Raw genomic sequence first — 26,844 nt, forward strand, 5'->3', positions numbered from 1 at the left:
ATTATTGTAGAATTATCTTTAACCTCATACTAAGAAACCATTCTCACGCAGTATATATGTACTTATGCCACACTGTCTCCCATATTAATAAAAATTCTAAAATTTTACTTCTTTATATTCTCCTCCATCTAATAAGTTTTCAGAATTGTTATGCCTTCCTCCTTCTTGGTAAGACATACTAACAAAAAGGCAAAAGTTGGCTGGGCGTGATGGCTCAGCATTGGGGGAGGCAGTGTTGAGAGGATCACTTGAGCCCAGGAGTTTGAGACCAACCTAGGTTGGTCATAGAGAGACCCTGTCTCTTTATAAATAAATGAGTAAATAATAAATAAGTAGACTCTGAGAAGCACAGCTCTTCTTCACACCATCTTCACTCTCCCTCCCCACTCACCTGATCTCCAACTAAAGTGAGCTACTCTTCCCCTCCTCTTGTTGGTTTGAAATGCCTGCATTAGAGAAGGTTTAATCCTGGCACTGACTCCTGGATGCCAAAGCCAGGGGCATGATGATAATGACAGATTAGTGGATTCTATGGGAGACTCAAGAATTTGATTTCTTATCCTTTCTCCTGGCTGATAATATGAAACTGTGGTCCCCAACTTTTTTCCTCCCTCCCCAACATTCCAAGACAACCACTACCTTTAGTAAGAGTCACTCAATAGATCAGTAATTCTAATGGAAGGTAAGAGACATTTAGAATTTGAGGCTGGGTGTGTTGGCTCACACCTATAATCCCAGCACTTTGGGAGGCCAAGACGGGAGGATTGCTTGAGCTCAGGAGTTTGAAACTAGCCTGGGCAACATGGCAAAACCCTATCTCTACAAAAAAAAAAAAAAAAAAAAAATTAGCCAGGCATGGTAGCATGTGCCTGTAGTCCTAGCTACTCAGGAGGTTGAGGTAGAAGGATTGCTTGAGCCAGGGAGGCGGAGGGTGCAGTGAACTAAGATAGTGCCACTGCACTCCAGCCTGGGTGACAAAGTGAGACCCTGTCTCCAGAAAAAAAAAAAAAGTGAAAAACTCCTGCACTCTCAACCCCCATTTTGTTACCTACTTGCCTCACTGCTAATGCTGACTCTGCCAATAACCAGCCACAAATAATCTCAAGCAAAGCCAAGATTTTCTGACATGTAAAATTAAGGAGTTGTACTGGGTGGTGGAGGTCCAGTGAACCAGCCTTATGTTACCTGTGGAGTCAAGGTTAAGGTTTGAATTTTGCCTCTACCCTTCATACATCCTGAACTCTCAATAAATGGTAGCTTTAATTATTGTGATTCCTACGATCCCTTACAGATATGAGATTTCATGTACTAGACTACTTTTCTAGAAATAACCAATTGTTTCATTGCTCCTTACCTGATAAACTCCAGCCATAAATGTTACAGAGCTGCCAACCATAATTGCATAGCAACTTTTGTCACATATCCTCTCTGATGTGTGATTTAATAACATGCTCCCATTTGAAACCATTCCTAAGGAAGGAGCACTATGGGCATTGTCATAGCCAGCTTTCTGTAGCTCTCGGTCAACTGTCTCACCAATCATAAGGCACAGTACTCCAAAAATGCCCACAGAGATGTGACGGGAGGTACCCAAGAGGAAATAAATGATGCTGGCAAAAAAAGATGTGTACAGACCATAGACAGGTTCTTGGCCAGCCAGCAGAGAATAAGCAATGGACTGGGGCACCAATAATATGCCCACAATCAAGCCCGACATCACATCCCCTAAAATGTTTTTCTTTAGGTCGTATTTTGGGAGCCACTGCAAAATAGGAAGGAAACCTAAAATCATATTTTTGGCTTTGGCTGGACTGCACTGGCAATTCTTCTGCAGCTTTTTAATAACAAACTCCTTGAAGTTTGTATCTGATTTCTCTTGACACTCAATAAGGATCCTATGATAAGGTCTGCATTGATCTTTGGTCTCAAATTGCTTGAAGTCAGTACTTGATTCCCTTTGAAGCTCCAGATGGATCCCAGATGGAGAACTGTCATTTCCTTCAGTTGAGTCTCTGGGTGAAAGGTCATGTTGCTCTTTACTTTCCGAAGACATTTCTGGAGATAGATGGTTCAGCTTCCTACACCAGAGAAAATGCCAGTGTAAATACCAGTGTTCATCAATAAAGTAATTCTCAGTGCTCACATAGACTAACAATTCTACTTGTCATTGCATGAGAGTTCAGAGGAATTCCGTTTTGGAATAGGTATCTTATGTCCCTTTTCTTTAATTGAGCCTCATTTGTCTTGGTTAGGGGAAAAAAAAAAAAAACCAGAACCAGACCATAAATAGCCAAGTCAAAGCAAGTAACTGGCCGGGTACAGGACTTCCCAAGAGTATAAACCATTAAGGATTCTTCTCCATATATGCCTGGCTCCCCCTGACAGTTTTTCCTCCGGAAAAGATGTAAGGGCAGCCTGTCTCCTTTCCATACATATGCTACCAGTGGTCTTCTTCCCAGGTTTTTCACCTCCCAGGCAGACTGCAAAATAGTATCTGGTCTTAACCCCTACCTTAACCTTAACCCTGACCTACCAGTCCCTGAAACAAGGAAGATGGTCCTTTTTTATCTTTTGGTCCCTTTGTAAACAACCTGCTAAATGTTGAAAATAAATAGAAGAAAAAGTAGTTTGCAAGGTAAAGATAAATGTTTTTGGCAATAAAAAGAAACTAAGGCAGAATGCATTTGCATCTTTGAACAGTACTCCCTTGCTTGGTAGGAAAGAGGAGAGAAGTCAATATGAGGGTGCTGAATGTAAAGGGCATGAATAGGGTCAATGGGCCAAGTGTCTCATACATGCTGTAGAAGGTTTTGGTCTATTCCACTATGTTCTAGTATGGAGTCATCTGCCCTGTGGGCAGGGCCCACATTCATGCAAGATTCACTGTACTATTCTAAGTACACACTCTGAAACACAGGTTGAATAGAGAAATAATGTTGCCCTGCACTTCCACTGGGAGGCAATACAGGTGATCCTCCATCTCTGTGTCCTAGACTATAAAACTAATGCCATAAGATCTACCACTAGGAACTACAGGAAAACAAGGGAGGTAAGAATAGCCAAAAAGAGAGAAAGGACAACAACAAATAATAAGTCTAATAACCAGAGTAAGAGAAGAAAATGAACCAGGCTCTCAAAGGAGTAGAGCATAAATTGTTTACCAACTACTTCATGAATTAGTGCCTTTACATACGCTGTTTACTTAGCTTAGAATGGCCATCTACCTCTTCGCCTGTCATGATCCTAATAATTTTTTTAAAACCCAGTTACAATGCTACCTTTTCCAAAAGCACTAACCCATCTCCCCTAGCCCAAACGAAATACTACACCCTCTGTGTCCCATAGCATGTTGCACCTCCATCATAGTACTAACCACACCCTTGTATTAGTGGAGTAGGAATCTCTCTAGCTCCTGGAGGAAAGACATGTTGTTCATCAGTGTAATCTGAATGTAATGTAGTAACACTGAGATAGCAGGCTTACAAAACATTTGAATGAATGAATGAACAAATGAACAAACATTTGTGACTGTGGCCAGATAGAGACAATTCTTTTTTTTTTGAGATAGAGTTTCACTCTCTCGCCCAGGCTGGAGTGCAGTGGTGCTATCTTGGCTCACTGCTACCTCCGCCTCCTGGGTTCAAGCAATTCTCCTATCTCAGCATCCTGAGTAGCTGGGATTACAAGTACAAGCCACCACCCCTGGCTAATTTTTGCATTTTTAGTAGAGACAGGGTTTCACCATATTGGTCAGGCTAGTCTCAAACTCCTAACCTCAGGTGATCCACCGCCTCAGCCTCCCAAAGTGCTGGGAATACAGGCGCGAGCCACTGTGCCCAGCTGAGACAATATATTTTAGATGAAGGACTCAGGAAGTTTCTTGTTTTGGAACTGACAGAAAAATGGGCCCTTGTGAGGTTCTATAAACCTAATGTTACAAACTGCCAAAATCCAGGACCTATGACTTATTCAAGAACACAAGATATGTAAAAGTAACCCATATTCATTTTGTTTAGGTTTAACAAGAGTAAATATTTTAATGGTCTTCTGAAGTAGATAAGGAAAGAAAGAATAGACTAAGGTGACCACTGGCCCCGAGAAAATCAATCAGGTTGATGGATACACCCAGCAGCTCTTTGCTCCACAATGCAACCAGTCTGCGACTTTCCTGTCATTTCCTGCTTTCTTGAGCTAGCTTGAGTGCACCAATGTCCTGTTTTGGAGAGCTCTTGGTGATTTCTGGGTCAAAAGGTTTTTACAAACTTAAGATATGCAAAAGACACATAAGAAAAAACTAATGGAATCCAAACCTTGCCCTATATGGCTGCTATCTGGGAAGAATATAGATAAAAATTAATACTAGAAAGTAAAACAAAGAAATGGAAACTGTAAGAGAAAAATCAAACAAGGAATGCTAAAAGTGAAAAACACAGTAACAGAGATCATGAATACCTCTGATAGGATCATTAGTAGACCTGAAAGCTAAAGAAAGAATCAATGAACTCAAAGACAGGTAAATAGAAATTACCTAAACTAAAACACAGAAACAGTTTAAATAACAAAACAAAACAAAACAAAAAACCCCCAATATCAACAATGTAACATAACATCCAAGAGCTGTGGGACACATCAAAGTATCAAACATATGCATAATTAGTATACCAAAAGAGAGAGAATGGGCAGAAGAAATATTTCAAGATACAATGGCCAAGAAATTTCCAAAATTAATGAGAGACATCAAAATATAGATCCAAGTCACCTGAGGTCAGGAAGTTGACAACAGCCTGACCAACATGGTGAAACCCGGCCTCCACTAAAAATACAAAATTAGCCTGGCGTGGTGGCACACACCTGTAATCCCAGCTACTCGGGAGGCTGAGGCAGGAGAATCGTTGGAACCCAGGAACTGGAGGTTGCAGTGAGCCAAGATCATGCCATTGCACTCCAGTCTGGGCAACAAGAGGAAAACTCCTTCTTAAGAAAAAAAAAAAAAGAAAAGAAAAGAAAAGAAAAAAAAAAAAAAAAAGGCCGGGTGCGGTGTCTCACGCCTGTAATCCCAACACTTTCGGAGCCCAAGGCAGGCAGATCACAAGGTCAAGAGATCAAGACCTTCCTGGCCAACATTGTGAAACCCTGTCTCTACTAAAAAAATACAAAAATGAGCTGGGCATGGTGGCGTGTGCCTGTTGTCCCAGCTACTCGGGAGGCTGAGGCAGGAGAATTGCCTGAACCAGGGAGGCAGAGGTTGCAGTGAGCCAAGATGGCACCACTGCACTCTAGCATGGCAACAAAGCAAGACTCCGTCTCAAAAAAAAAATTTATATATATATATATGTGTGTGTGTGTGTATGTGTGTATATATATAATATATAACAAATATAATATATAATCTATCTCCAAGAATTTCAGAGAATTCCAAGAAAAGTAAATACAAAAACAAAAAGAAAACAAAAACCCTCACCTACACATATGACATTCAAGCTGCTGAAAACAAAGATAAAGAGAAAATCCTGAAGACAAAGAAAAAACATATATTACTTATACAGAAACAAAAATAAGAATTATAGCAGACTTCTTATTGGAAATCATGGAGGCCAGAACATGATGGAGTGGTATCTTTATATCACAGAAATATGTATCTTTTTTAGAAATAGGGTCTTAACCTGTCGCCCAGGCTGAAGTGCAGTGGCATGCAATTATGGCTCACTGTGGCCTTGAACTCCTGGGCTCAAGTGATTGTCCCACCTCAGCCTCCTGAGTAGCGAAGATTACAGGTGTGCACCACCACGCCTGGCTAATTTTTAAACTTTTTTTGTGGAGACATGGTCTTGCTACTAAGCTCCCCAGGCTGGTCCCCAAACTCTTAGCCTCAAGTGATCCTCCCACCCTGACCTCCCAAAGTGCTAGGATTACAGGTGTGAGCCACCCCGTCTGACCCCAGAAATATAACTTTTAACACAGAATTCTTTACCTAGAAAAAATATTTTAAAAGATAAGAGGCCAGGCTGATGGTGTGTGCCTGTGGTCCCAGCTACTTGGGAGGCTGAGATAGGAGGACTGCTTGAGCCTAAGAGGTTGAGGCTGCAATGAGCCATGGTCACACCACTGCACTTTAGCCTGGGTGACAAAGAGAGACTCTGTCATATGAAATAAAATAAAATAAAATAAAATATGAAAAAGAAATAAAAACTTTCTCAGATAAACACTGAGAGGATTTAAGGCCAGCCAACCAGCACCATATATATGTGGGCGGAAGGGGAGAGAGAAAGGAGGGGAGACAGGGAGAGAGACAGAGAGGGAGTGGGAAGGAGAAGAGGAGAGAGGGAGAAAGAGAGAAACAGGCAGAGAGACACACACAGAGAGAGAGACAGTTTCAGGAAGGTTCTTCAGCCAAAAAGAATACACCAATCAGAAATTCAGTTCTACATAACGAAGTCCAGGAAATAGAACAAATGAAGATAAGGTAAAATTCATTTTTTCAATTAAAAAATTTTTAATTGCTCTAAAAGGTAACTGTTTAAACCAAAAATGGGAATGTATTTTACAGCATATGCAAAATAAATGTGTGACAACAATCACACAGAATGAGAGGGGGAATTAGGAATTTTAAAGTTTTTAAAAAATTTTCTGATTATTATTTTTTAAATAGAGATGAGATCTCACTATATATTGCCCAGGCTGGTCTCAAACTCCTGGGCTCAAGTGATCCTTCTACTTTGGTCTCCCAAAGTGCTGGGATTACAGACATGAGCCACCATGCCCAGCAAACTATAAGGTCTTACACTAGATATGAAATGGTATCTTATTTGAACATAGGCTCTGATTAAAGATGTACATTTAAACCTAAGAGTAACCACTACATTTTTTTAAAAAGGTATAAATAATAATAGTGGAGATAAAATAGAATCATAAAAAACTCTCAACTCAAGAGAAAGTAAAGGAAGATAATACAAAAAAAACAGATGGAACAAATGGAAAATAGCTAGTAAGATGGTAGAGTTTAATCCAAACATATCATATTAAATACGAATGGTCTAAACATGATAATTAAAAGTGGAGACTGTCAGATAGGATTAAAAAATAAGACCCAAGTATATGCTGTCTACTTGAAACCCACTTTAAATATAAAGACATACATAGGTTAAAAGTGAAAGGACTGGCTCAATTTAGTAATTTATTCAGCCTATAAATGACAGAGCAAGGTAATAAATATGCATATTTTGGGATCCCAAGAATAGATCCTTTTTTAATATGGTACTATTCCTACCACCTATCTAATTAGCTTCTCTAATTTCAGATATTTCTGAACACCTTAAAATTCAGCTACTCTACACATTCCGGTTTCACCTAGCTGCTAAGCAAAGTGATCCAGTCATAATATCGACAATCTTGATCCCAACTCTCTGTCTCTCTACATTCATGGCCATGGTCCCTTCCCATCTCTAGCTCTTAGAAACTTACGTATTCACTCAGAAACAGTCAACAAGTAGAACTAATTCAGCCACCAGTCTGAACCCACAAAGTTCCATAATCATGCTTTGTTTTACCTCTGTATGTATGCTACAAACTCACGGCTAAATAAAACTAGAAGCTGCTGACTACTATGATTATGGCATCTAAGCAGGGGAGAAATCTGAAAGAGTTTAAGAATAGTTTGTTTAGACAGTTTTTAAGGGAGGAATGTATCTTAACCTGGGCTCTGAAGTCTAGGTCAGGTTTGTAAGGATGAGAGAAGACTTGGAATATGGGTGAGGGAGAAGAAAACACAAACAGCAATAGTTCTAATGTTGGAGGAACAGAATCAGAAATGAGAATGTTATGTTTAAAATGGAGAATGGGGAAGCGTCCAAGATGGCCGAATAGGAACAGCTCCAGTCTACAGCTCCCAGCTTGAGCGACGCAGAAGACGGGTGATTTCTGCATTTCCAACTGAGCTTTGAAGAGGGTAGTGGTTCTCCCAGCATGGAGTCTGAAATCTGAGAACAGACAAACTGCCTCCTCAAGTGGGTCTCTGACCCCCAAGTAGCCCAACTGGGGGGCACCTCACAGTAGTGGCTGACTGACACCTCACATGGCCGGGTGCCCCTTTGAGACGAAGCTTCCAGAGGAACGATTAGGCAGCAACATTTGCTGTTCTGCAATATTTGCTGTTCTGCAGCCTCTGCTGGTGACACCCAGGCAAACAGGGTCTTGAGTGACCTCCAGCAAACTTCAACAGACCTGCAGTTGAGGGTCCTGACTGTTAGAAGGAAAACTAACAAACAGAAAGGACATCCACACCAAAACCCCATCTGTACGTCACCATCATCAAAGACCAAAGGTAGATAAAACCACAAAGATGGGGAGAAACTAGAGCAGAAAAGCTGAAAATTCTAAAAATCAGAGCGCTTCTTCTCCTCCAAAGGAATGCAGCTCCTCGCCAGCAACACAGCAAAGATGGACGGAGAATGACTTTGATGAGTGGAGAGAAGAAAGCTTCAGACGATCAAACTTCTGCGAACTAAAGGAAGATGTTCAAACCCATCGCAAAGAAGCTAAAAACCTTGAAAAAAGATTAGACGAATGGCTAACTAGAATAACCAGTGTAGAGAAGTCCTTAAATGACCTGATAGAGATGAAAACCATGGCACAAGAACTACGTGACGCATGCACAAGCTTCAGTAGCCAATTCGATCAACTGGAAGAAAAGGTATCAGTGACTGAAGATCAAATGAGTGAAATGAAGCAAGAAGAGAAGTTTAGAGAAAAAAGAGTAAAAAGAAACGAACAAAGCCTCTAAGAAATATGTGAAAAGACCAAATCTACGTCTGATTGGTGTTCCTGAAAGTGACAGGGAGAATGGAACCAAGTTAGAAAACACTTGGCACGATATTATCCAGGAGAACTTCCCCAACCTAGCAAGGCAGACCAACATTCAAATTCAGGAAATACAGAGAACGCCACAAAGATACTCCTCAAGAAGAGCAATTCCAAGACACCTGATTGTCAGATTCACCAAAGTTGAAATGAAGGAAAAAATGTTAAGGGCAGCCAGAGAGAATGGTCAGGTTACCCACAAAGGGAAGCCCATCAGACTAACAGCGGATCTCTTGGCAGAAATGCTACAAGCCAGAAGACAGTGGGGGCCAATATTCAACATTCTTAAAGAAAAGAATTTTCAACCCAGAATTTCATATCCAGCCAAACTAAGCTTCATCAGTGAAGGAGAAATAAAATCCTTTACAGACAAGCAAATGCTGAGAGATTGTGTCACCACCAGGCCTACCTTACAAGAGCTCCTGAAGGAAGCACTAAACATGGAAAGGAACAACCGGTACCAGCCACTGCAAAAACATGCCAAATTGTAAAGACCATCGATACTAGGAAGAAACTGCATCAACTAACGAGCAAAATAACCAGCTAACATCATAATGATAGGATCAAGTTCACACATAACAATATTAACCTTAAATGTAAATGGGCTAAATGTTCCAATTAAAAGACACAGACTGACAAATTGGATAAACAGTCAAGACCCATCAGTGTGCTGTATTCAGGAGACCCATCTCACATGCAGAGACACACATAGGCTCAAAACAAAAGGATGGAGGAAGATCTACCAAGCAAGTGGAAAACAAACAAACAAAAAAAGCAGGGGTTGCCATCCTAGTATCTGATAAAACAGACTTTAAACCAACAAAGATCAAAAGAGTTAAAGAAGGCCATTACATAATGGTAAAGGGATCAATTCAACAAGAAGAGCTAACTATCCTAAATATATATGCACCCAATACAGGAGCAACCAGATTCATAAAGCAAATCCTTAGAGACCTACAAAAAGACTCAGATTCCCACACAATAATAATGGGAGAATTTAATACCCCACTGTCAACATTAGACAGATCAAAGAGATAGAAAGTTAACAAGGATATCTAGGAATTCAACTCACCTCTGCACCAGGCGGACCTAATAGACTCTACAGAACTCTCCACCCCAAAGCAACAGAATATACATTCTTCTCAGCACCACATCGCACTTATTCCAAAATTGACCACATAGTTGGAAGTAAAGCACTCCTCAGCAAATGTAAAAGAACAGAAATTATAACAAACTGTCTCTCAGACCACAGTGCAATCAAACTAGAACTCAGGATTAAGAAACTCACTCAAAACTGCTCAACTACATGGAAAACTGAACAACCTGCTTCTGAATGACTACTGAGTACATAACGAAATGAAGGCAGAAATAAAGATGTTCTTTGAAACCAATGAGAACAAAGACATAACATACCAGAATCTCTGGGACACATTTAAAGCAGTGTGTAGAGGGAAATTTATAGCACTAAATGCCCACGATAGAAAGCAGGAAAGATCTAAAACTGACACCCTAACATCACAATTAAAAGAACTGAAGAAGCAAGAGCAAACACATTCAAAAGCTAGCAGAAGGCAAGAAATAACTAAGATCAGAGCAGAACTGAAGGAGATAGAGACACAAAAAAACCCTTCAAAAAAAATCAATGAATCCAGGAGCTGGTTTCTTGAAAAGATCAACAAAATTGATAGACTGCTAGCAAGACTAATAAAGAAGAAAAGAGAGAAGAATCAAATAGATGCAATAAAAAACGATAAAGGGGTTATCACCACTGATCCCACAGAAATACAAACTACCATCAGAGAATACTATAAACACCACTACACAAATAAACTAGAAAATCTAGAAGAAATGGATAAATTCCTGGACACATACACCCTCCCAAGACTAAGACAGGAAGAGGTTGAATCCCTAAATAGACCAATAACAGGCTCTGAAATTGAGGCAATAATTAATAGCCTACCAACCAAAAAACTCCAGGACCAGATGGATTCACAGCCGAATTCTACCAGAGGTACAAGGAGGAGTTGGTACCATTCCTTCTGAAACTATTCCAATCAACAGAAAAAGACGGAATCCTCCCTAACTCATTTTATGAGGCCAACATCATCCTGATACCAAAGCCTGGCAGAGACACAACAAAAAAAGAGAATTTTAGACGAATATCCCTGATGAACATCGATACAAAAATCCTCAATAAAATACTGCCAAACCGAACCCAGCAGCACATCAAAAAGCTTATCCACCATGATCAAGTGGGCTTCAGCCCTGGGATGCAAGGCTGGTTCAACATACACAAATCAATAAACGTAATCCATCATATAAACAGAACCAAAGACAAAACCCACATGATTCTCAATAGATGCAGAAAAGGCCTTCGACAAAATTCAACAGCCTTCACGCTAAAAACTATCAATAAATTAGGTATTGATGGGACGTATCTCAAAATAATAAGAGCTATTTATGACAAACCCACAGCCAATATCATACTGAATGGGCAAAAACTGGAAGCATTCCCTTTGAAAACTGGCACAAGACAGGGATGCCCTCTCTCACTACTCCTATTCAACACAGTGTTGGAAGTTCTGGCCAGGGCAATCAGGCAGGAGAAAGAAATAAAGGGTATTCAATTAGGAAAAGAAGAAGTCAAATTGTCCCTGTTTGCAGATGACATGATTGTATATTTAGAAAACCCCATCATCTCAGCTTAAAATCTCCTTAAGCTGATAAGCAACTTCAGCAAAGTCTCAGGATACAAAATCAATGTGCAAAAATCACAAGCATTCCTATACACCAATAACAGACAAACAGAGAGCCAATCATGAGTGAACTCCCATTCACAACTGCTTCAAAGAGAATAAAATACCTAGGAATTCAACTTACAAGGGATGTGAAGGACCGCTTCAAGGAGAACTACAAACCACTGCTCAATGAAATAAAAGAGGACACAAACAAATGGAAGAACATTCCATGCTCATGGCTAGGAAGAATCAATATCGTGAAAATGCCCATACTGCCCAAGGTAATTTATAGATTCAATGCCATCCCCATCAAGCTACCAATGATTTTCTTCACAGAATTGGAAAAAACTACTTTAAAGTTCATATGGAACCAAAAAAGAGCCCGCATTGCCAAGACAATCCTAAGCCAAAAGAACCAAAGCTGGAGGCATCATGCTACCTGACTTCAAACTATATTACAAGGCTACAGTAACCAAAACAGCATGGTACTGGTACCAAAACAGAGATATAGACCAATGGAACAGAACGGAGCCCTCAGAAATAATACCACACATCTACAACCATCTGATCTTTGACAAACCTGACAAAAACAAGAAATGGGGAAAGGATTCTCTATTTAATAAATGGTGCTAGGAAAACTGGCTAGCCATATGTAGAAAGCTGAAACTGAATCCCTTCCTTACACCTTATACAAAAATTAATTCAAGATGGATTAAAGACTTAAATGTTAGACCTAAAACCATAAAAACCCTAGAAGAAAACCTAGGCAATACCATTCAGGACACAGGCATGGGCAAGCACTTCATGACTAAAACACCAAAAGCAATGGCAACAAAAGCCAAAATTGAGAAATGGGATCTAATTAAACTAAAGAGCTTCTGCACAGCAAAAGAAACTACCATCAGAGTGAACAGGCAACCTACAGAATGGGAGAAAAGTTTTGCAATCTACCCATCTGACAAAGGGCTAATACCCAGAACCTACAAAGAATGCAAACAAATTTACAAGAAAAAATCAAACAACCCCATCAAAAAGTGGGCGAAGGATATGAACAGACACTTCTCAAAAGAAGACATTTATGCAGCCAACAGACACATGAAAAAATGCTCATCATCACTGGCCATCAGAAAAATGCAAATCAAAACCACAATGAGATACCATCTCACACCAGTTAGAATGGCGATCATTAAAAAGTCAGGCAACACAACAGGTGCTGGAGAGGATGTGGAGAAATAGGAACACTTTTACACTGTTGGTGGGACTGTAAACTAGTTCAACCATTGTGGAAGACAGTGTGGCAATTCTCAAGGATCTAGAACTAGAAACACCATTTGACCCAGCCATCCCATTACTGGGTATATACCCAAAGAATTATAAATCATGCTGCTATAAAGACACATGCACACGTATGTTTATTGCAGCACTATTCACAATAGCAAAGACTTGGAACCAATTCAAATGCCCACCAATGATAGACTGGATTAAGAAAATGTGGCACATATACACCATGGAATACTATGCAGCCATAAAAGGGATGAGTTCATGTCCTTTGTAGGGACATGGATGAAGCTGGAAACCATCATTCTTAGCAAACTATTGCAAGGACAGAAAACCAAACACCGCATGTTCTCACTCACAGTTGGGAATTGAACAATGAGAACACTGGGACACAGGAAGGGGAACATCACACACCAGGGCCTGTCATGGGCTGGTGGGATGGGGGAGGGATAGCATTAGGAGATATACCTAATGTAAAACGAGTTAATGGGTGCAGCACACCAACATGGCACATGTATACATATGTAACAAACCTGCACATTGTGCACATGTACCCTAGAACTTAAATTAAAAAACAAACAAAGAAACAAACAAAAAAAAAACAGAGAACGGTTATGGGGGATTCGTGGGAGAGGAGACTACAAACGTACCTGAGGGGGATTCTGGAGGGCCCTTTATGCTGGGTTAAGAAAGTTAGACTTAAACTGCATGAAATACATAGCCCCTGAAAGTTTTTGAGAAAGTCATTTACTTTTTTTTTTTTTTTTTTGAGACGGAGTCTCACTCTGTCGCCCAGGCTGGAGTGCAGTGGCCGGATCTCAGCTCACTGCAAGCTCCGCCTCCCGGGTTCACGCCATTCTCCTGCCTCAGCCTCCCGAGTAGCTGGGACTACAGGCATCTGCCACCTCGCCCGGCTAGTTTTTTGTATTTTTTTTAGTAGAGACGGGGTTTCACCAGGTTAGCCAGGATGGTCTTGATCTCCTGACCTCGTGATCCGCCCATCTCGGCCTCCCAAAGTGCTGGGATTACAGGCTTGAGCCACCGCGCCCAGCCGAAAGTCACTTACTCTATCACTCATTTGGCAAGTAATTATATATCTTCTGGTCTGATGTTATATTATTTCATTCTCTTTGCACTAAAGCAATTAGTATTTTACCTTTTGTCTTTTACGGATAAAAAATAGTTGAAAGTGGTTTTAGACAAACAAAACTAGGCCAGGCACAGTGGCTCACACCTGTAATCCCAGCACTTCGGGAGGCTGAGATGGGTAGATTGCTTGAGGCCAGGAGTTCGAGATCGGCCTGAGCAACATGATGAAAACCCATCTCTCTACTGAAAATAGAAAAGTCAGCCAGGCGTGGTGGCGCATGCCTGTAATCCCAGCTACTCAGCAGGCTGAGGCAGGAGAATCGCTTGAACCTAGGAGGTGGAGGCTGAAGTGAGCTAAGATCACGCCACTGCACTCCAGCCTGGGTGACAGAATGAGACCCTGTCTCAGAAAAAAAAAAGAAAAAGAAAACTAAACTATAAACAGGTATAACCAAGACAGATTCTCCATGTATATAGTACCATCTGATCCTCTAACTCACTGTTGTCAGACAAGTCCAGGGAAGATCACAGCACCATGAAGGCCCAGGGAGGCCAAGGAGGAGCAAAGCCTTCTGTATTCCTCTCCATTTCATTCACTGATGCCTACAACCAGGATGGCACAGGCTACTTTCCAGGCCCTTGCCCTAGACTAAGAAATTAATACTGTGAGAGGACTGATCCTTTGGAGGAAAAGGATCCATGGGAGGAAAAGATAAGATGACTACTCATCAGAGGAAAACTCAGATCCATCTGTGTTAAATGGGCCTGCAACCCATACTTACTGCATGAATGTCCTTAAGTGTCAACAAGCCTTCTTCAGCTGGATTGGCTAACTTTTCTGTGTGAGCTCCTAGAGGTTGGGTACTGGTCTTCATTAAATTATAACATATTTTAAGCTCCTATTATACGCTAACCACTGTGCTAGACACAATGCATCAGAACCTAGACCCCAAACCTAGGTGTCAATCTTTATTTCCCCTATGCCATACTCCCATATATAATCCATCAGTAAGTCCTGTCTGCTGTGCCTTGAATAATATATCTATCCTCTCCCCACTGCCCAAACTATTTGTAATCCAATCACATCTCACTACTGTCCTACCATCCTCTCTCACCTGGAATATTCTAAGAGCCTACAAGATCTGAACACTGCCTCTCTTTTTGCCCTTATTTCCTACTGGCTTTTTTGCAGTTGCTGGAACATGCCAAGTTGATTCCATTATTAGGGTCACTGTACTTGCTCAAGTTGTCTTTGCCTAGAATAATCATTTCCCAGATCTATACAGGTATGTTCTCATCCTTCAGGTCTCAGCTTTTATTTTTCTTTTTTAGTGACAGGATCTCACTCTGTCACTCAGGCTAGAACGTCGTGGCATGGTCATAGCTCACTACAGCCTCAAACTCCTAGGCCCAAGCAATCCTCCCACCTCAGCCTCCCAAGTAGCTAGGGCTACAGGTACACACCATGATACCTGGCTAATTTATTTTATGTCTTTGTAGAGACACGGTCTTTCTATGTTTCCCAGGCTGGTCTCGAACTCCTGGTCTCAATCAGTTCTTCCACTTCTGCCTCCCAAAGTGCTGGGATGACAGGTGTGAGCCACCATGCCTGGCCTCAGTTTATATGTCAGCTCCTCACAGAAACCCTCCTTGACCATCCCAACCAGATAAAATAACACCTCCTTCCCAGCATCCTCTATATCCTTACCTGGCTTTATTTTCTTCATAGCACTTCAGACTTCTGAATTTATATTATTTACAAGCAAAACTATTACAGTCTTTCTCGTACTTATTATGTTTCCATTATCAAGAACAATGCTTAGCACATATAGTAGAGGTTCAGTAAATCCTTGCTAAAATGAATAAGAACCCAATTTCTACCCACAATCAGTGGATCCAGACAGAGTTGAAACAGTAGTCTAGGTACTATAACAGAAAGGTTTAGAGTATTCTGAGAGTAGAGAATAGGCTGCAGGCCAGTGTGAAGTAGGCAGCTGCAACGTTAATAAAAAGGGAAAAGATAACTCAGTCAAGTCAAAGATCACAGTATAGTCCAAGACCCAGGAAAAAGTCACACCAGGTTCCAGGGGCGAAGTTGTAGGAGATAAGGCTGGAGTCAAAGATTAGTTTTTACGTAATCCCAAGAAGTCAAGAGTTCATCCTTTAAGCTACAGTTACCAAAGGCCTAACCTCCAAGACAGGATAGGGCAGGAGGTTTGCCATTTCAGTGGTACAATTAGATAAGAAGTGGTGCTTAAACGACATACACAGACAAATCTAAGATGAATTCTGAGGGACCACACAAAAGGAAGGATGATATATAGGAAGATGGAGAAGAAAATGGAAAGATAGGAAGCAGCAAAAAATCTGACTTTGGGTTTTTTAGATTTGAGATTTCTGTAATATGTCCAGATGGTATGTCCAGCAGGCAATTAGAAATGTGGTTCTCAAGTACAGGAGAGAAGCCAAAATTGGAAAAATAAATAGGGTGGAGGGAAAGGTATACAGTATCTCATTCTCGTCTGAATTCCATTTATATGTTCAATAAATGTTTGTTGAATATGTGCTTTATCTTCCTAACTAGATTAAAATTATTCAAGATGTTCTCCACTTTTTGTGTACTATCGTAATACCTAGCATAGAATTAGGCACATACAAGAAGTATCTAATAAATCATTTTTGATGGAAAGATTGGTTTTTATTTTAAAAAGTTATTTTAACGAAAAATTCTCCAAGAAGAATTAGCTTTGATTTTTGTTGGACAAAATTTTGATTTTTGTTTCTTTAAAAGACAATTGAGGCTGGGCGCAGTGGCTCATACCTGTAATCCCAGCACTTCGGGAGGCCAAGGTGGGTGAATCGCTTGAGGTCAGGAGTTCGAGACCAGCCTGGGCAACATGGCAAAACCCTGTCTCTACCAAAAATGCAAAAATTAGCTGGGTGTAGTGGTACGCACATGCGCACCTGTAATCCCAGCTACTCAGGAAGCTGAGGCACAAAGAATTGCTTGAACCCAGGAGGTGGAGGTTGCAGTGAGCCAAGATTGTGCCACTGCACTCCAGCCTGGGCAACAGAGCGAGAGTCCGTCTCAAAAAAAGGACAATTGAGGCCAGGCGCGATGGCTCACACCTGTAATCCCAACACTTTGGGAGGCCAAGGCAGGCGGATCACAAGATCAGGAGATCAAGACCATCCTGGCTAACACGATGAAACCCCGTCTCTACTAAAAATACAAAAAAAAAAAAAAAAAAAAAAAATTAGCCAGGCGAGGTGGTGGGCGCCTGTAGTCCCAGCTGCTCTGGAGGCTGAGGCAGGAGAATGGCGTGAACCCGGGAGGCAGAGCTTGCAGTAAGCGGAGATCGCGCCACTGCACTCCAGCCTGGGTGACAAAGCAAGATTCTGTCTCAAAAAAAAAAAAAAAGAAGAAGAAAAAAAGACAGTTGATACATATTGCTGGTAGAAATGTAAAACGGTGTTAACACTGTGAAACACAGTTTGGTGGTTCCTCAAAAAGTTAAACACAGCACTGCTATATGACCTAGCAATTCCGCTTATACTCAAAGGACTAAAAACTGTAACTCAAACAGATATTTGTATACTAATGTTCATAACAACACTATTTACAGTAGTCAAAAGGTGAAAACAATCCAAGTGTCCATCAACAGATGAACAGATAAAGCATGGTATAACCATCAAATGGAATATTATTTGACTATTAAAAAGGAATTAAGTTCTGATACTCTTCATCTACAACACGTATGAACCTTAACACCATTATGTTAAGCAAAAGACAGACGTGATGCAAACTAAAAAAAAAAAAAAAAAAAAAAAAAGAAAAGAAAAAAGACCTGGATCTTAAAAAAAAAAAAAGACACAAAAGGACAAGTATTGAATGATTCTACCTATACAAAATATCTAGAAAAGGCAAAATGGGCCAGGCAGGGTGGCTCATGCTTATAATCCCAGCACTTTGGGAGGCTGGGGAAGGAGGATTGCTTGAGTCAAGGAGGTCAAGGTTGAAGTGAGCTATGATCATGCCACTGCACTCTAGTCCAGGTGACAGAACAACAACAATACAAACACACAGAGACAGAGAGAGAGAGAATAGGCATATTCATAAAGACAGAAGATAAGAGTTTACTGGGTACTGGGGGAAGTGGTGAGTTACTGGTTATAGAGTTTCAATTTCAAGTTTTGGAAATAAATAGTAGTAATGGTTACACACCATTATGCACATACTTCATGCCACTGCATCGTACACTGTATTAATATTAGATGGAGATTTCAGGGACAAAAACTTTACAAAATGCAAACTAATCAGTCCTCAAGTTCATTTCCTGACACCTCCACCAAAAGAAATACATTTAAAAAGTCTATACTAATTTCTAGTGACAGAAAGTAAATCAGTGGTTATTTTGGGATAGGAAGTAAGGAAGGGTAGGAGGGAGAGATTACAAAGGGGCATGAGGAGATTCTGGGGATTGATGGATATGTTCACTATCTCGATTGCGGTGACAGTTTTTAATATATACAGAGAGAGTACCTTTTAAATATGTACAGTTTATTGTATGTCAGTTACACTACAATAAAGCTATAAAAATAGCTTTTTAAAAAATAAGAATTTTTATCTGAAGGAGAAAACAGTAGCTTGAATATAACCTGTTACATAATTTTCTTTTTCTTTTCTTTAAGAGACACAGTCTCACTCTGTTGCTAAGACTGCAGTGCAGTGGCCATTGATAGGCGCGATCATAGTTCACTGCTGCCTTGAACTCCTGGCCTCAAGTGATTCCCCACTTCAGCTTCCAGGTTAGCTGGTATTACGGACACATACCGCTGTACCCAACTATGTCCTTTTGTTTTCAATTGCAGTTTCTATTTTAATTCCTAAGAAATCATCACTGAATATTCCCATACTCTGGATACGCAGCCTTGGGAAATGTATTTCTTACGTCCCCAAACACATACAACTAACTTTGGGAGGAAGTACCTAAGCAATGTTTTCTTTCTTTTTGTAATATTTTTCTAAAAACAGTTATATTTAGTCTTAAAATATGACAGCTTCATTGGATATATTTGATGACATATTAATCACATACAGGTTGAGTATCCCTAATCCAAAAATCCAAAATCCGAAATGCACCAAAATCCGAAACTTTTGAGCACCAACATGATGCTCAAAAGAAATGCTCACTGGAGCAATTTGGATTTCCAGATTAGAGATGCTCAACGAGTAAGTAGAAAGCAAATATCAAAAAAAAAAAAAAAAAATCAGAAATCGGCAACACTGCCAGTGCCAAGCATTTCAGATAAGGGATACTCAACCTGTACTGGGATTTTCCTAAGAAACCTAGGCCATTTAAAACTGAACTTCACAACCTGTTGTGAATATGGTGTGGTATGCGTGTTTGTTTATGTGTGTTTAAGTAACTGCTTTTAACACATAACACAATCTAAAACCACAGGCAGTGAGAGTCAATAGAAAAATTAACCTGTTGTCAGGAGCCCACTCCAGGCAGTCATAACCCTCTGTCCCAACCATGAGATAGTTCAAACTAAATGATCAAATCATTAAGTGGCAGTTTTCCTGAATTACAGGTCTTTAGAGCTAGACAGAGATCAAGAAATCCAACTGCCATGATTTTTTGGTAAGAAATAAGGGTTCAGCTGGGTACCAGTGGTTTACAACTATAATCTCAGCACTTAGGGAGGCCAAGGCAGGCGGATCACTTGAGTTCAGGAGTCCAAGACCAGCCTGGCCCACATGGTGAAACTCCATCTTTACTAAACATCCAAAAATTAGCCAGGCATGGTAGCACATGCCTATAATCCCTCCTACTTGGGAGGCTGAGGCACGAGAATCACTTGAACCCAGGAGACAGAGGTTGCAGTGAGGTGAGATTGCGCCACTGCACTCTAGCCTAGGCGACAGACATGATTCTGCCTCAAAAAATAAAATAAAATAAAATAAAGGTTCGGATTAGTGAAATCGTTTGCTACTTAAAGGCAGAGATGGATCCAGAACCCAAGTATCCTGACTCCTAACCTTTTTCCTCTAATGGATTGCCTATGCCAGTCTCTATAAGTGTATATACATCAGATAATTACAGGAAAACTAGAGTCAACCTAATAACAACTTAAAGATCTCAAGTTTCTGGAAAACCTGAAGTCTTAACATTGACCTGACATTAATGTGAACAAGTCAACAACCAAAGTCTCCTCTCTTATATGGAAAAATCTCAAACTAGGCTGGTAAGAACTACAGTGTAAGAAAAATATATATATATACACATATATATATTTCAATAAAAATAAACAAACTAGACTAGAATATGTAGTTTGGAAATAATTTTCCAGTACTTCACACGACTTTTCTTTTCTTTTTTTTTGTTTGAGATGGAGTCCACTCTGTTCCCTAGCCTGGAGTGCCATGGTGCGATCTCAGCTCACTGCAACCTCCACCTCCCAGGTTCAAGCGATTCTCCTGACTCAGCCTCCTGAGTAGCTGGGAATACAGGCACGTGCCACCACACCTGGCTAATTTTTTCTATTTTTAGTAGAGGCGGGGTTTCACCATGTTGGCCAGGCTGGTCTTTTTTTTTTTATTTTATTTATTTTTTTTATTTTTTATTTTTTTATTTATTTATTTTTTTTTTTTTGAGACGGAGTCTCGCTGTGTCTCCCAGGCTGGAGTGCAGTGGCGTGATCTCGGCTCACTGCAAGCTCCGCCTCCCAGGTTCACGCCATTCTCCTGCCTCAGCCTCCCAAGTAGCTGAGACTACAGGCGCCCGCCACCACGCCCGGCTAGTTTTTTGTATTTTTAGTAGAGACGGGGTTTCACCATGTTAGCCAGGATAGTCTCGATCTCCTGACCTCGTGATCCACCAGCCTCGGCCTCCCAAAGTGCTGGGATTACAGGCTTGAGCCACCGCGCCCAGCCCAGGCTGGTCTTGAACTCTGACCCCAAGTGATCCGCCCACCTTGGCCTCCCAAAGTGCTGGGATTACAGGCATGAGTCATCACGCCTGGCCACATGCAGCTTGTAAGCAGGGGAATCATGACTTGAACCTATACTGTTACTTGATTGCTTATTTTGAAGCTGTTTTTAAATCTTCAGAAAAATTGAAAGAATGATACATGAAACACTTACACACTAACAATTCACCTATTTAGCAATTTTATAATTCATAAGATGTTAACACATTCTCCATACTTACATGGGTTTTGTTGTTGTTTCTGAACTATTTGAAAGTTGCAGACATAGTTCAGCCTTAAACACTTTATTAAACCTACATTTTTTTTATTTTTTTTAAGTTTTATTTTGAAATAACTGTAGACTTACAGAAAAGTTGCAAAAATAGTACACAGTTCCTGTATAATGGTCACTCAGTTTCCTCTAATATTGAACCTACATTTATTTTTTATTTTTTTGAGATGGGATCTCACTCTGTCACCCAGGCTGGAGTGCAGTGGCATGATCTTGGCTCACTGCAATCTCCATATCCCAGGTTCAAGCAATCCTCCCACCTCAGCCTCCTGAGTAGCTGGGACCACAAGTGCATGCCACCATGCCCAGCTATTTTTTTGTATTTTTTGTAGAGACACGTTTTCACCATGTTGTCCAGGCTGACTTGAACTCCTGAGCTCAAGTGATCTGCCTGCCATGGCCTCCCAAATTGCTAGCATTACAGGCGTGAGCCACGGTGCCCATCCTGAACCTACATTTTTAAAGCACTATGCCTCTTCTTCAAAAGACGCATTTATTAGCAAGATGACGTCAACCATTTCGATATGCTCCCCAAAAACCTGCACTGGCTCCCTATCTCCTACCAAGTATGGTCTAAAAACGTTGGTATAAGCTTCTATGAATGAGCCTGAAACCGCCACTGTCTTGCTTCCTCCCATGCAGCCCTAATGTTCCAATCACCAGTCCATGAAAATATTAAGCAGCCTTTGCCCTCAGGGCCTTTGCTCACGTTGCCCAACCTCAAATGACACCTTATAAATTAGTCCCTTCCTAGATACAATATATAAAATAGAGGCCAGGCACAGTGGTTCATGTCTGTAATCCCAGTGCTTTGGGAGGCCAAGGCAGGAAGATCACTTTGAGGCCAGGAGTTTGAGGCCAGCCTGGGCAACATAGCAAGGCCTCATCTGTACCAGAAAAAAAAAAGTTAAACAAAAATATAAAATAGCAGGCCGGGTGCAGGGGCTCATGCCTGTAATCCCAGCACTTTGGGGGGCCAAGGCAGGTGGATCATCTGAGGCCAGGAGTTAGAGACCAGCCTGGCCAACATGGTGGAACCCCGCCTCTACTAAAAAACACAAAAAATTAGGCCAGGCGCGGTGACTCATGCTTGTAATCCCAGTACTTTGAGAGGTGGAGGTGGGCGGACCACAAGGTGAAGAGATTGAGATCATCCTGGCCAGCATGGTGAAACCTTATCTCTACTAAAAATAGAAAAATTAGCTGCACATGGTGGCACATGCCTGTGGTCCCAGCTACTTGGGAGGCTGAGGCAGGAGAATCGCTTGAACCCGGGAGGCAGAGGTTCCAGTGAGCCAAGATTGCGCCGCTGCACTCCAACCCGGAGACACAGCGAGACTCCGTCTCAACAACAACAAAAAAGAAATACAAAAAATGAGCCAGGCATGGTGTCGTGTGCCTGTAATCCCAGCTACTGGGGAGGCTGACACAGCAGAATCACTTGAACCCAGGAGGCAGAGGTTGCAGTGAGCCAAGATCGCGCCACCGCACTCCAGCCTGGGCAACAAGAGTGAAACTCTGTCTCAATAAATAAATAAATAAATAAATATATATATATATATATATATATATATATATATATATATATGCACCACTGCCATTACTGCCATTTCCATGTCTTCCTCCTGGGCCCAGCTCTGCCTTGCACTCCTATGCCCTTTGCTTTATTTTTCTCCATAGCTCTTCTCACCATTACATACTACACATTGTTAATTGTCTTTCTCATGAGGGCAGTGACTTGCTCTGTTTTGTTCAAAGCTGTATTCTCAGTGTCTTGAACATGTCTTGCACCTTATAAATGCTTAGCAAGTATCTGTTGAGTGAATTAGAATTTAACAGCTACATGATAAGGAAAAAGGAGTTACTTTCCCCTTTCTCACTTAACTCTCCAACCCCACTCTTCTGCCCCCACATGCCAAAACCAAACTTATGTCAAGAAATTACAGCTTGTCAAGCATCTGCCTGGGGGTTTATGTTCTCTAAAAGCGTGATTATCCTTCTGTCAATCATGGGGAAAAAATAAAAAAAAAAAGTGTGGGCAGGGCACAGTGGCTCATGCCTGTAATCCCAGCACTTCAGGAGGCCAAGACAGGAGGATTGCTTGAGCTTAGGAATTTGAAACCTGACTGGGCAATGTGGTGAAACACCATCTGTAAAAAAACTACAAAAACTACAAAAACTAGCCAGGTATGGTAGCGTGCACCTGTGGTCCCAGCTACTCGGGAGGCTGAGGTGGAAGGATTGCTTGAACCCACAAAGTCAATGCTGCAGTGAGCCTAGATCGCGCCCCTGCACTTCTAGCCTGGATGACAAAGTGAGACCTGGTCTGCAAAACAAAAGTCAAATCAGAAATATATAAAAAGTGTAATTAATGTTTTTTTCCCCTCAAAAATTACCTCTAGCCCATAGTATGTTCATCTCTAGATCTTCCCCTAGGAGGCAACACATTACAGTACAATAATTTTCAAATACAGAGAGCTGTTAGCTTCTTAGGACCACCCCTGTAAATCCAGGATGAGATCCAGGGCTCCGCACCCTAGATGATGCTGAACCAGTGAGCTTAGGACCACACTTGGACAATCACTGGATATATTCTGGAAGTCAAACAGATCTCTGTTCAGATCCCAGCTATACTGTTCAGCAGTTATATGGCACTGGGTAAAACTTCACTTTACTCAGCATCAATTTCTGACCTGTAAAATGGGGTAACATTACCTAACTTGCTGGTTTGTAAGGCTAACACAACTACCTACCACAGTGCCTGGCACATAGCATTTACTCAATAAACAATAGCTATTAGTCTCTGTCCCTTGCTATCTCCTGCCTTGAGATTCCTGTTTGTTTTTAAAGGGTTCATTCCTTTCCAACAGCTTTGGCCCTCCATTTATTATTGATTCAATTTTCAAAAACAAAAAGTTCTGCTTAATTTAGTATTGCATATCATATTAGTTGTAGATTTCACATAAAGAACTGTTGGGGATAAGGAGAATAAACAGGTTAACTAGAATGGGTGCCGGAAGGCAATTTAAGTTCTGAACGTTTCTAACTCACTGTGGTCCCCAATCTGTGCAGGGAAGGAGCCCAGCCTGATAGTCTATGAGTTTGGAGAGCTGGGTACAAGTCCTAGCTCTGCAAAAGACTTGCTGTGTAATTTTAGGCAAGGCTCTGGGCCCTCTCTGTCTTCTCAGTGTTTCCATCCATCCAGTGAAATAATTCCAACTTAGTGTATGAATCAGAAAGAACAAGTCCTGATTTTGCACTTAATCGGGTGTGTGATTTTTTTTTTTTTCTTGAGATGGAGTTTCGCTCTTGTTGCCTAGGCTGTAGTGCAATGGCACAACGCAACCTCCGCCCCCCAGGTTCAAGCGATTCTCCTGCCTCAGCTTCCTGAGTAGCTGGGATTACAGGCATGCATCACCACGTCCGGTTAATTTTGTATTTTTAGTAGAGATGGGGGTTTCTCCATGTTAGCCAGGCTGGTCTCGAACTTCCGACCTCAGGTGATCTGCCCGCCTCGGCCTCCCAACGTGCTGGGATTACAGGCGTGAGCCACCACGTAACCAAGATAACCAAGCCGTCTCGCCCGTCTCGGCCTGTTTCCCCATCCCCGGATCCCGATTCCAGATATCTAGGTTCGAGACGGATCAACGACGACTGGAAAAGCAGCGGAGTGCGTGGCACCCGGCGAGATATGCGGGATGGAGGGTGGGTGGGCAGCCGCCAGCCAGAGGGGCGGGCCCGGATCACAGGGGTGCAGCGCCACTCGCCCGGCCCCGGACCACCCGGGAAATAACCAGAAGCACGTCCCGCTCCACGGCGGCGACCCCTGATCTAGGATTCTACCGCGCGGGGACCCAGGCAGAATGACTCTGGCAGGGGCCCGCTGACCGCGTGGCGGCCACCACCGCTCCCTCCCTCTTCCCTAGTCCGCTTCCATATTCTCACCTCTCGGGGCCGGGCCGCCCCACACAACAAGGCGCCGCGGCACGCGTCTTCCACCGTTGCAGGACTGAGGTGGACACCGCGGCGCCGACAGAGCTAGACCTGCCCGTCCCTTTCCCCGCCCATCGCTCGGACTCCTGAGGAGGCGGGGCCCGGCTGGCGGGACCTACGGGCGTGGCGGGGACGCACAGGCGAAGAGGTGCCGGATGCGGAGCCAGTGCAAACGCCCGCGGCCGAGGCCGTCACGTAGTTTTGCCGAACGAGCGACGCTACCACCAGCCAATAACTCCGCCCAGACCGGGGAGGGTGCCGCCCTCTGACTACTCTCCTCCTCGCGATTTGCTGCCCTGGACAGAAGAGCCCACACTTGCACGGATTCTTAGGGAGGTTCCGCCCCTGCCTTTGTGGCGTTGACTCTTCGGCTGAGAGAGCAAATGACCGGCCTCGGCGGCTAGCTTGTGGCCAGGGTGAAATAGCAGAAGAGGTGCGGAAGCACTCTGCCCATAGTTTTGAAGGGCTCAGCGTTTGCGATCGGCCACGTCTTTATCCAGTACTTCTTGGGACCCTGTTCCCTCCCACCCGCCTTTGTAGAAGGGGAAATTGAGTCCCCGAACGGGAAAAGGTCTCCTAGAATGTTAGAGGCTCTTGTCCCACTATAACTCATTTCCCATCAAAGATTCCAGTAACCAGAAGACTAAAATGTAAATTAAAAGGCCAGGGGCAGTGGCTCACGCTTGTAATCCCAGCACTTTGGGGGGCCGAGTAGGGAGGATCGCTTGAACCCAGGGGTAGACCAACCTGGGCAGTATAGCGGAACCTTGTCTCTATAAAAATTAAAATGTAAATTAAAATGTAATTGTAGTTTTTGCTAAAATCCTTAGTGGGTTTCATGGCATTTGTAGGTAAAATCAAACCCTCCCTATGCCCTCAAGTTACTGTGTGCTTCGGGCACTCATCTCTGCCCCCCTCCCTCGCTGATTTCCACCCATACTGGCCCCCTTTGCTCGCCACGCTTGTTCTCTTTAGGGACCTAAACATTGGTTCTGGCTAGTTGATTTCGGTCTCTCAGGTCTCACCCAAAACACCAGCCCTCTCCACAGCGAGGCCGTCCCTGACCACCCTGTGTAAACTAGCCAGTCAGTCACATCCTTTCAGGTCATCTTGATTTAATGATCTGCCCCGAACTGGCCACTGTTGAGTATGTATTAATTTGTTTATTCCTCACCTTGTTTGTAGCTTGCACGGGCCCACCAGATGGGGGTGAAGGAGGGCCTGTGAAGGAAGCATGATAAACTTCCTTTCCTTCCCTTTCCGGTGAACGTCTTCACAGTCATTACTTATCTAGAGATGATCCCAGGTTTCTGTTACCCAGCAGATTCAGAGTTTCCAAAAAGTCATCAGCTGTCTTGGGAATCAGAAGACGAACACCTGGGTTCTACTCCTGATGCTGCCCCTTGTGGCTGAGGACAAATCATTTCACCTCAATGGACATCGATGTTTTCACCTTTCAAAGGGTAGTTAATGCCCTAGCACCCAGAGTCCTGGAGAGGGTCAGGTAAGGCAATCAGTGTAAAGTCCTTTGTTTAAGCCCTATAGATTGCACAACAAGCAGAATAACAGTTTCTGGATGTTTATCATGTGCCTGTGCAGAACTCTTCACATTCATTATATAAG

The 26,844-nt window shown here is 42.2% G+C and overlaps 1 protein-coding gene across 1 annotated transcript in view; it reads right to left on the bottom strand.

The window, feature by feature from the left end:
• The window catches only part of LOC105466878 (solute carrier family 26 member 2), a 33,085-nt gene extending 7,689 nt beyond the window's left edge, over positions 1–25,396 (bottom strand). Inside the window, exons 1-2 of the mRNA XM_011716024.2 lie at positions 25,174–25,396; positions 1,355–2,078 (exon numbers count right to left, since the gene is read on the bottom strand). Of these exons, the coding sequence (XP_011714326.2) occupies positions 1,355–2,053 (699 nt within the window). The 5' untranslated portion in view covers positions 2,054–2,078; positions 25,174–25,396. The remainder of the gene's footprint in view (positions 1–1,354; positions 2,079–25,173) is intronic.
• Positions 25,397–26,844: the final 1,448 nt, after the last annotated feature.

Source organism: Macaca nemestrina, chromosome 6 (assembly GCF_043159975.1).
Source record: "Macaca nemestrina isolate mMacNem1 chromosome 6, mMacNem.hap1, whole genome shotgun sequence".
NCBI lineage: Eukaryota > Metazoa > Chordata > Mammalia > Primates > Cercopithecidae > Macaca > Macaca nemestrina.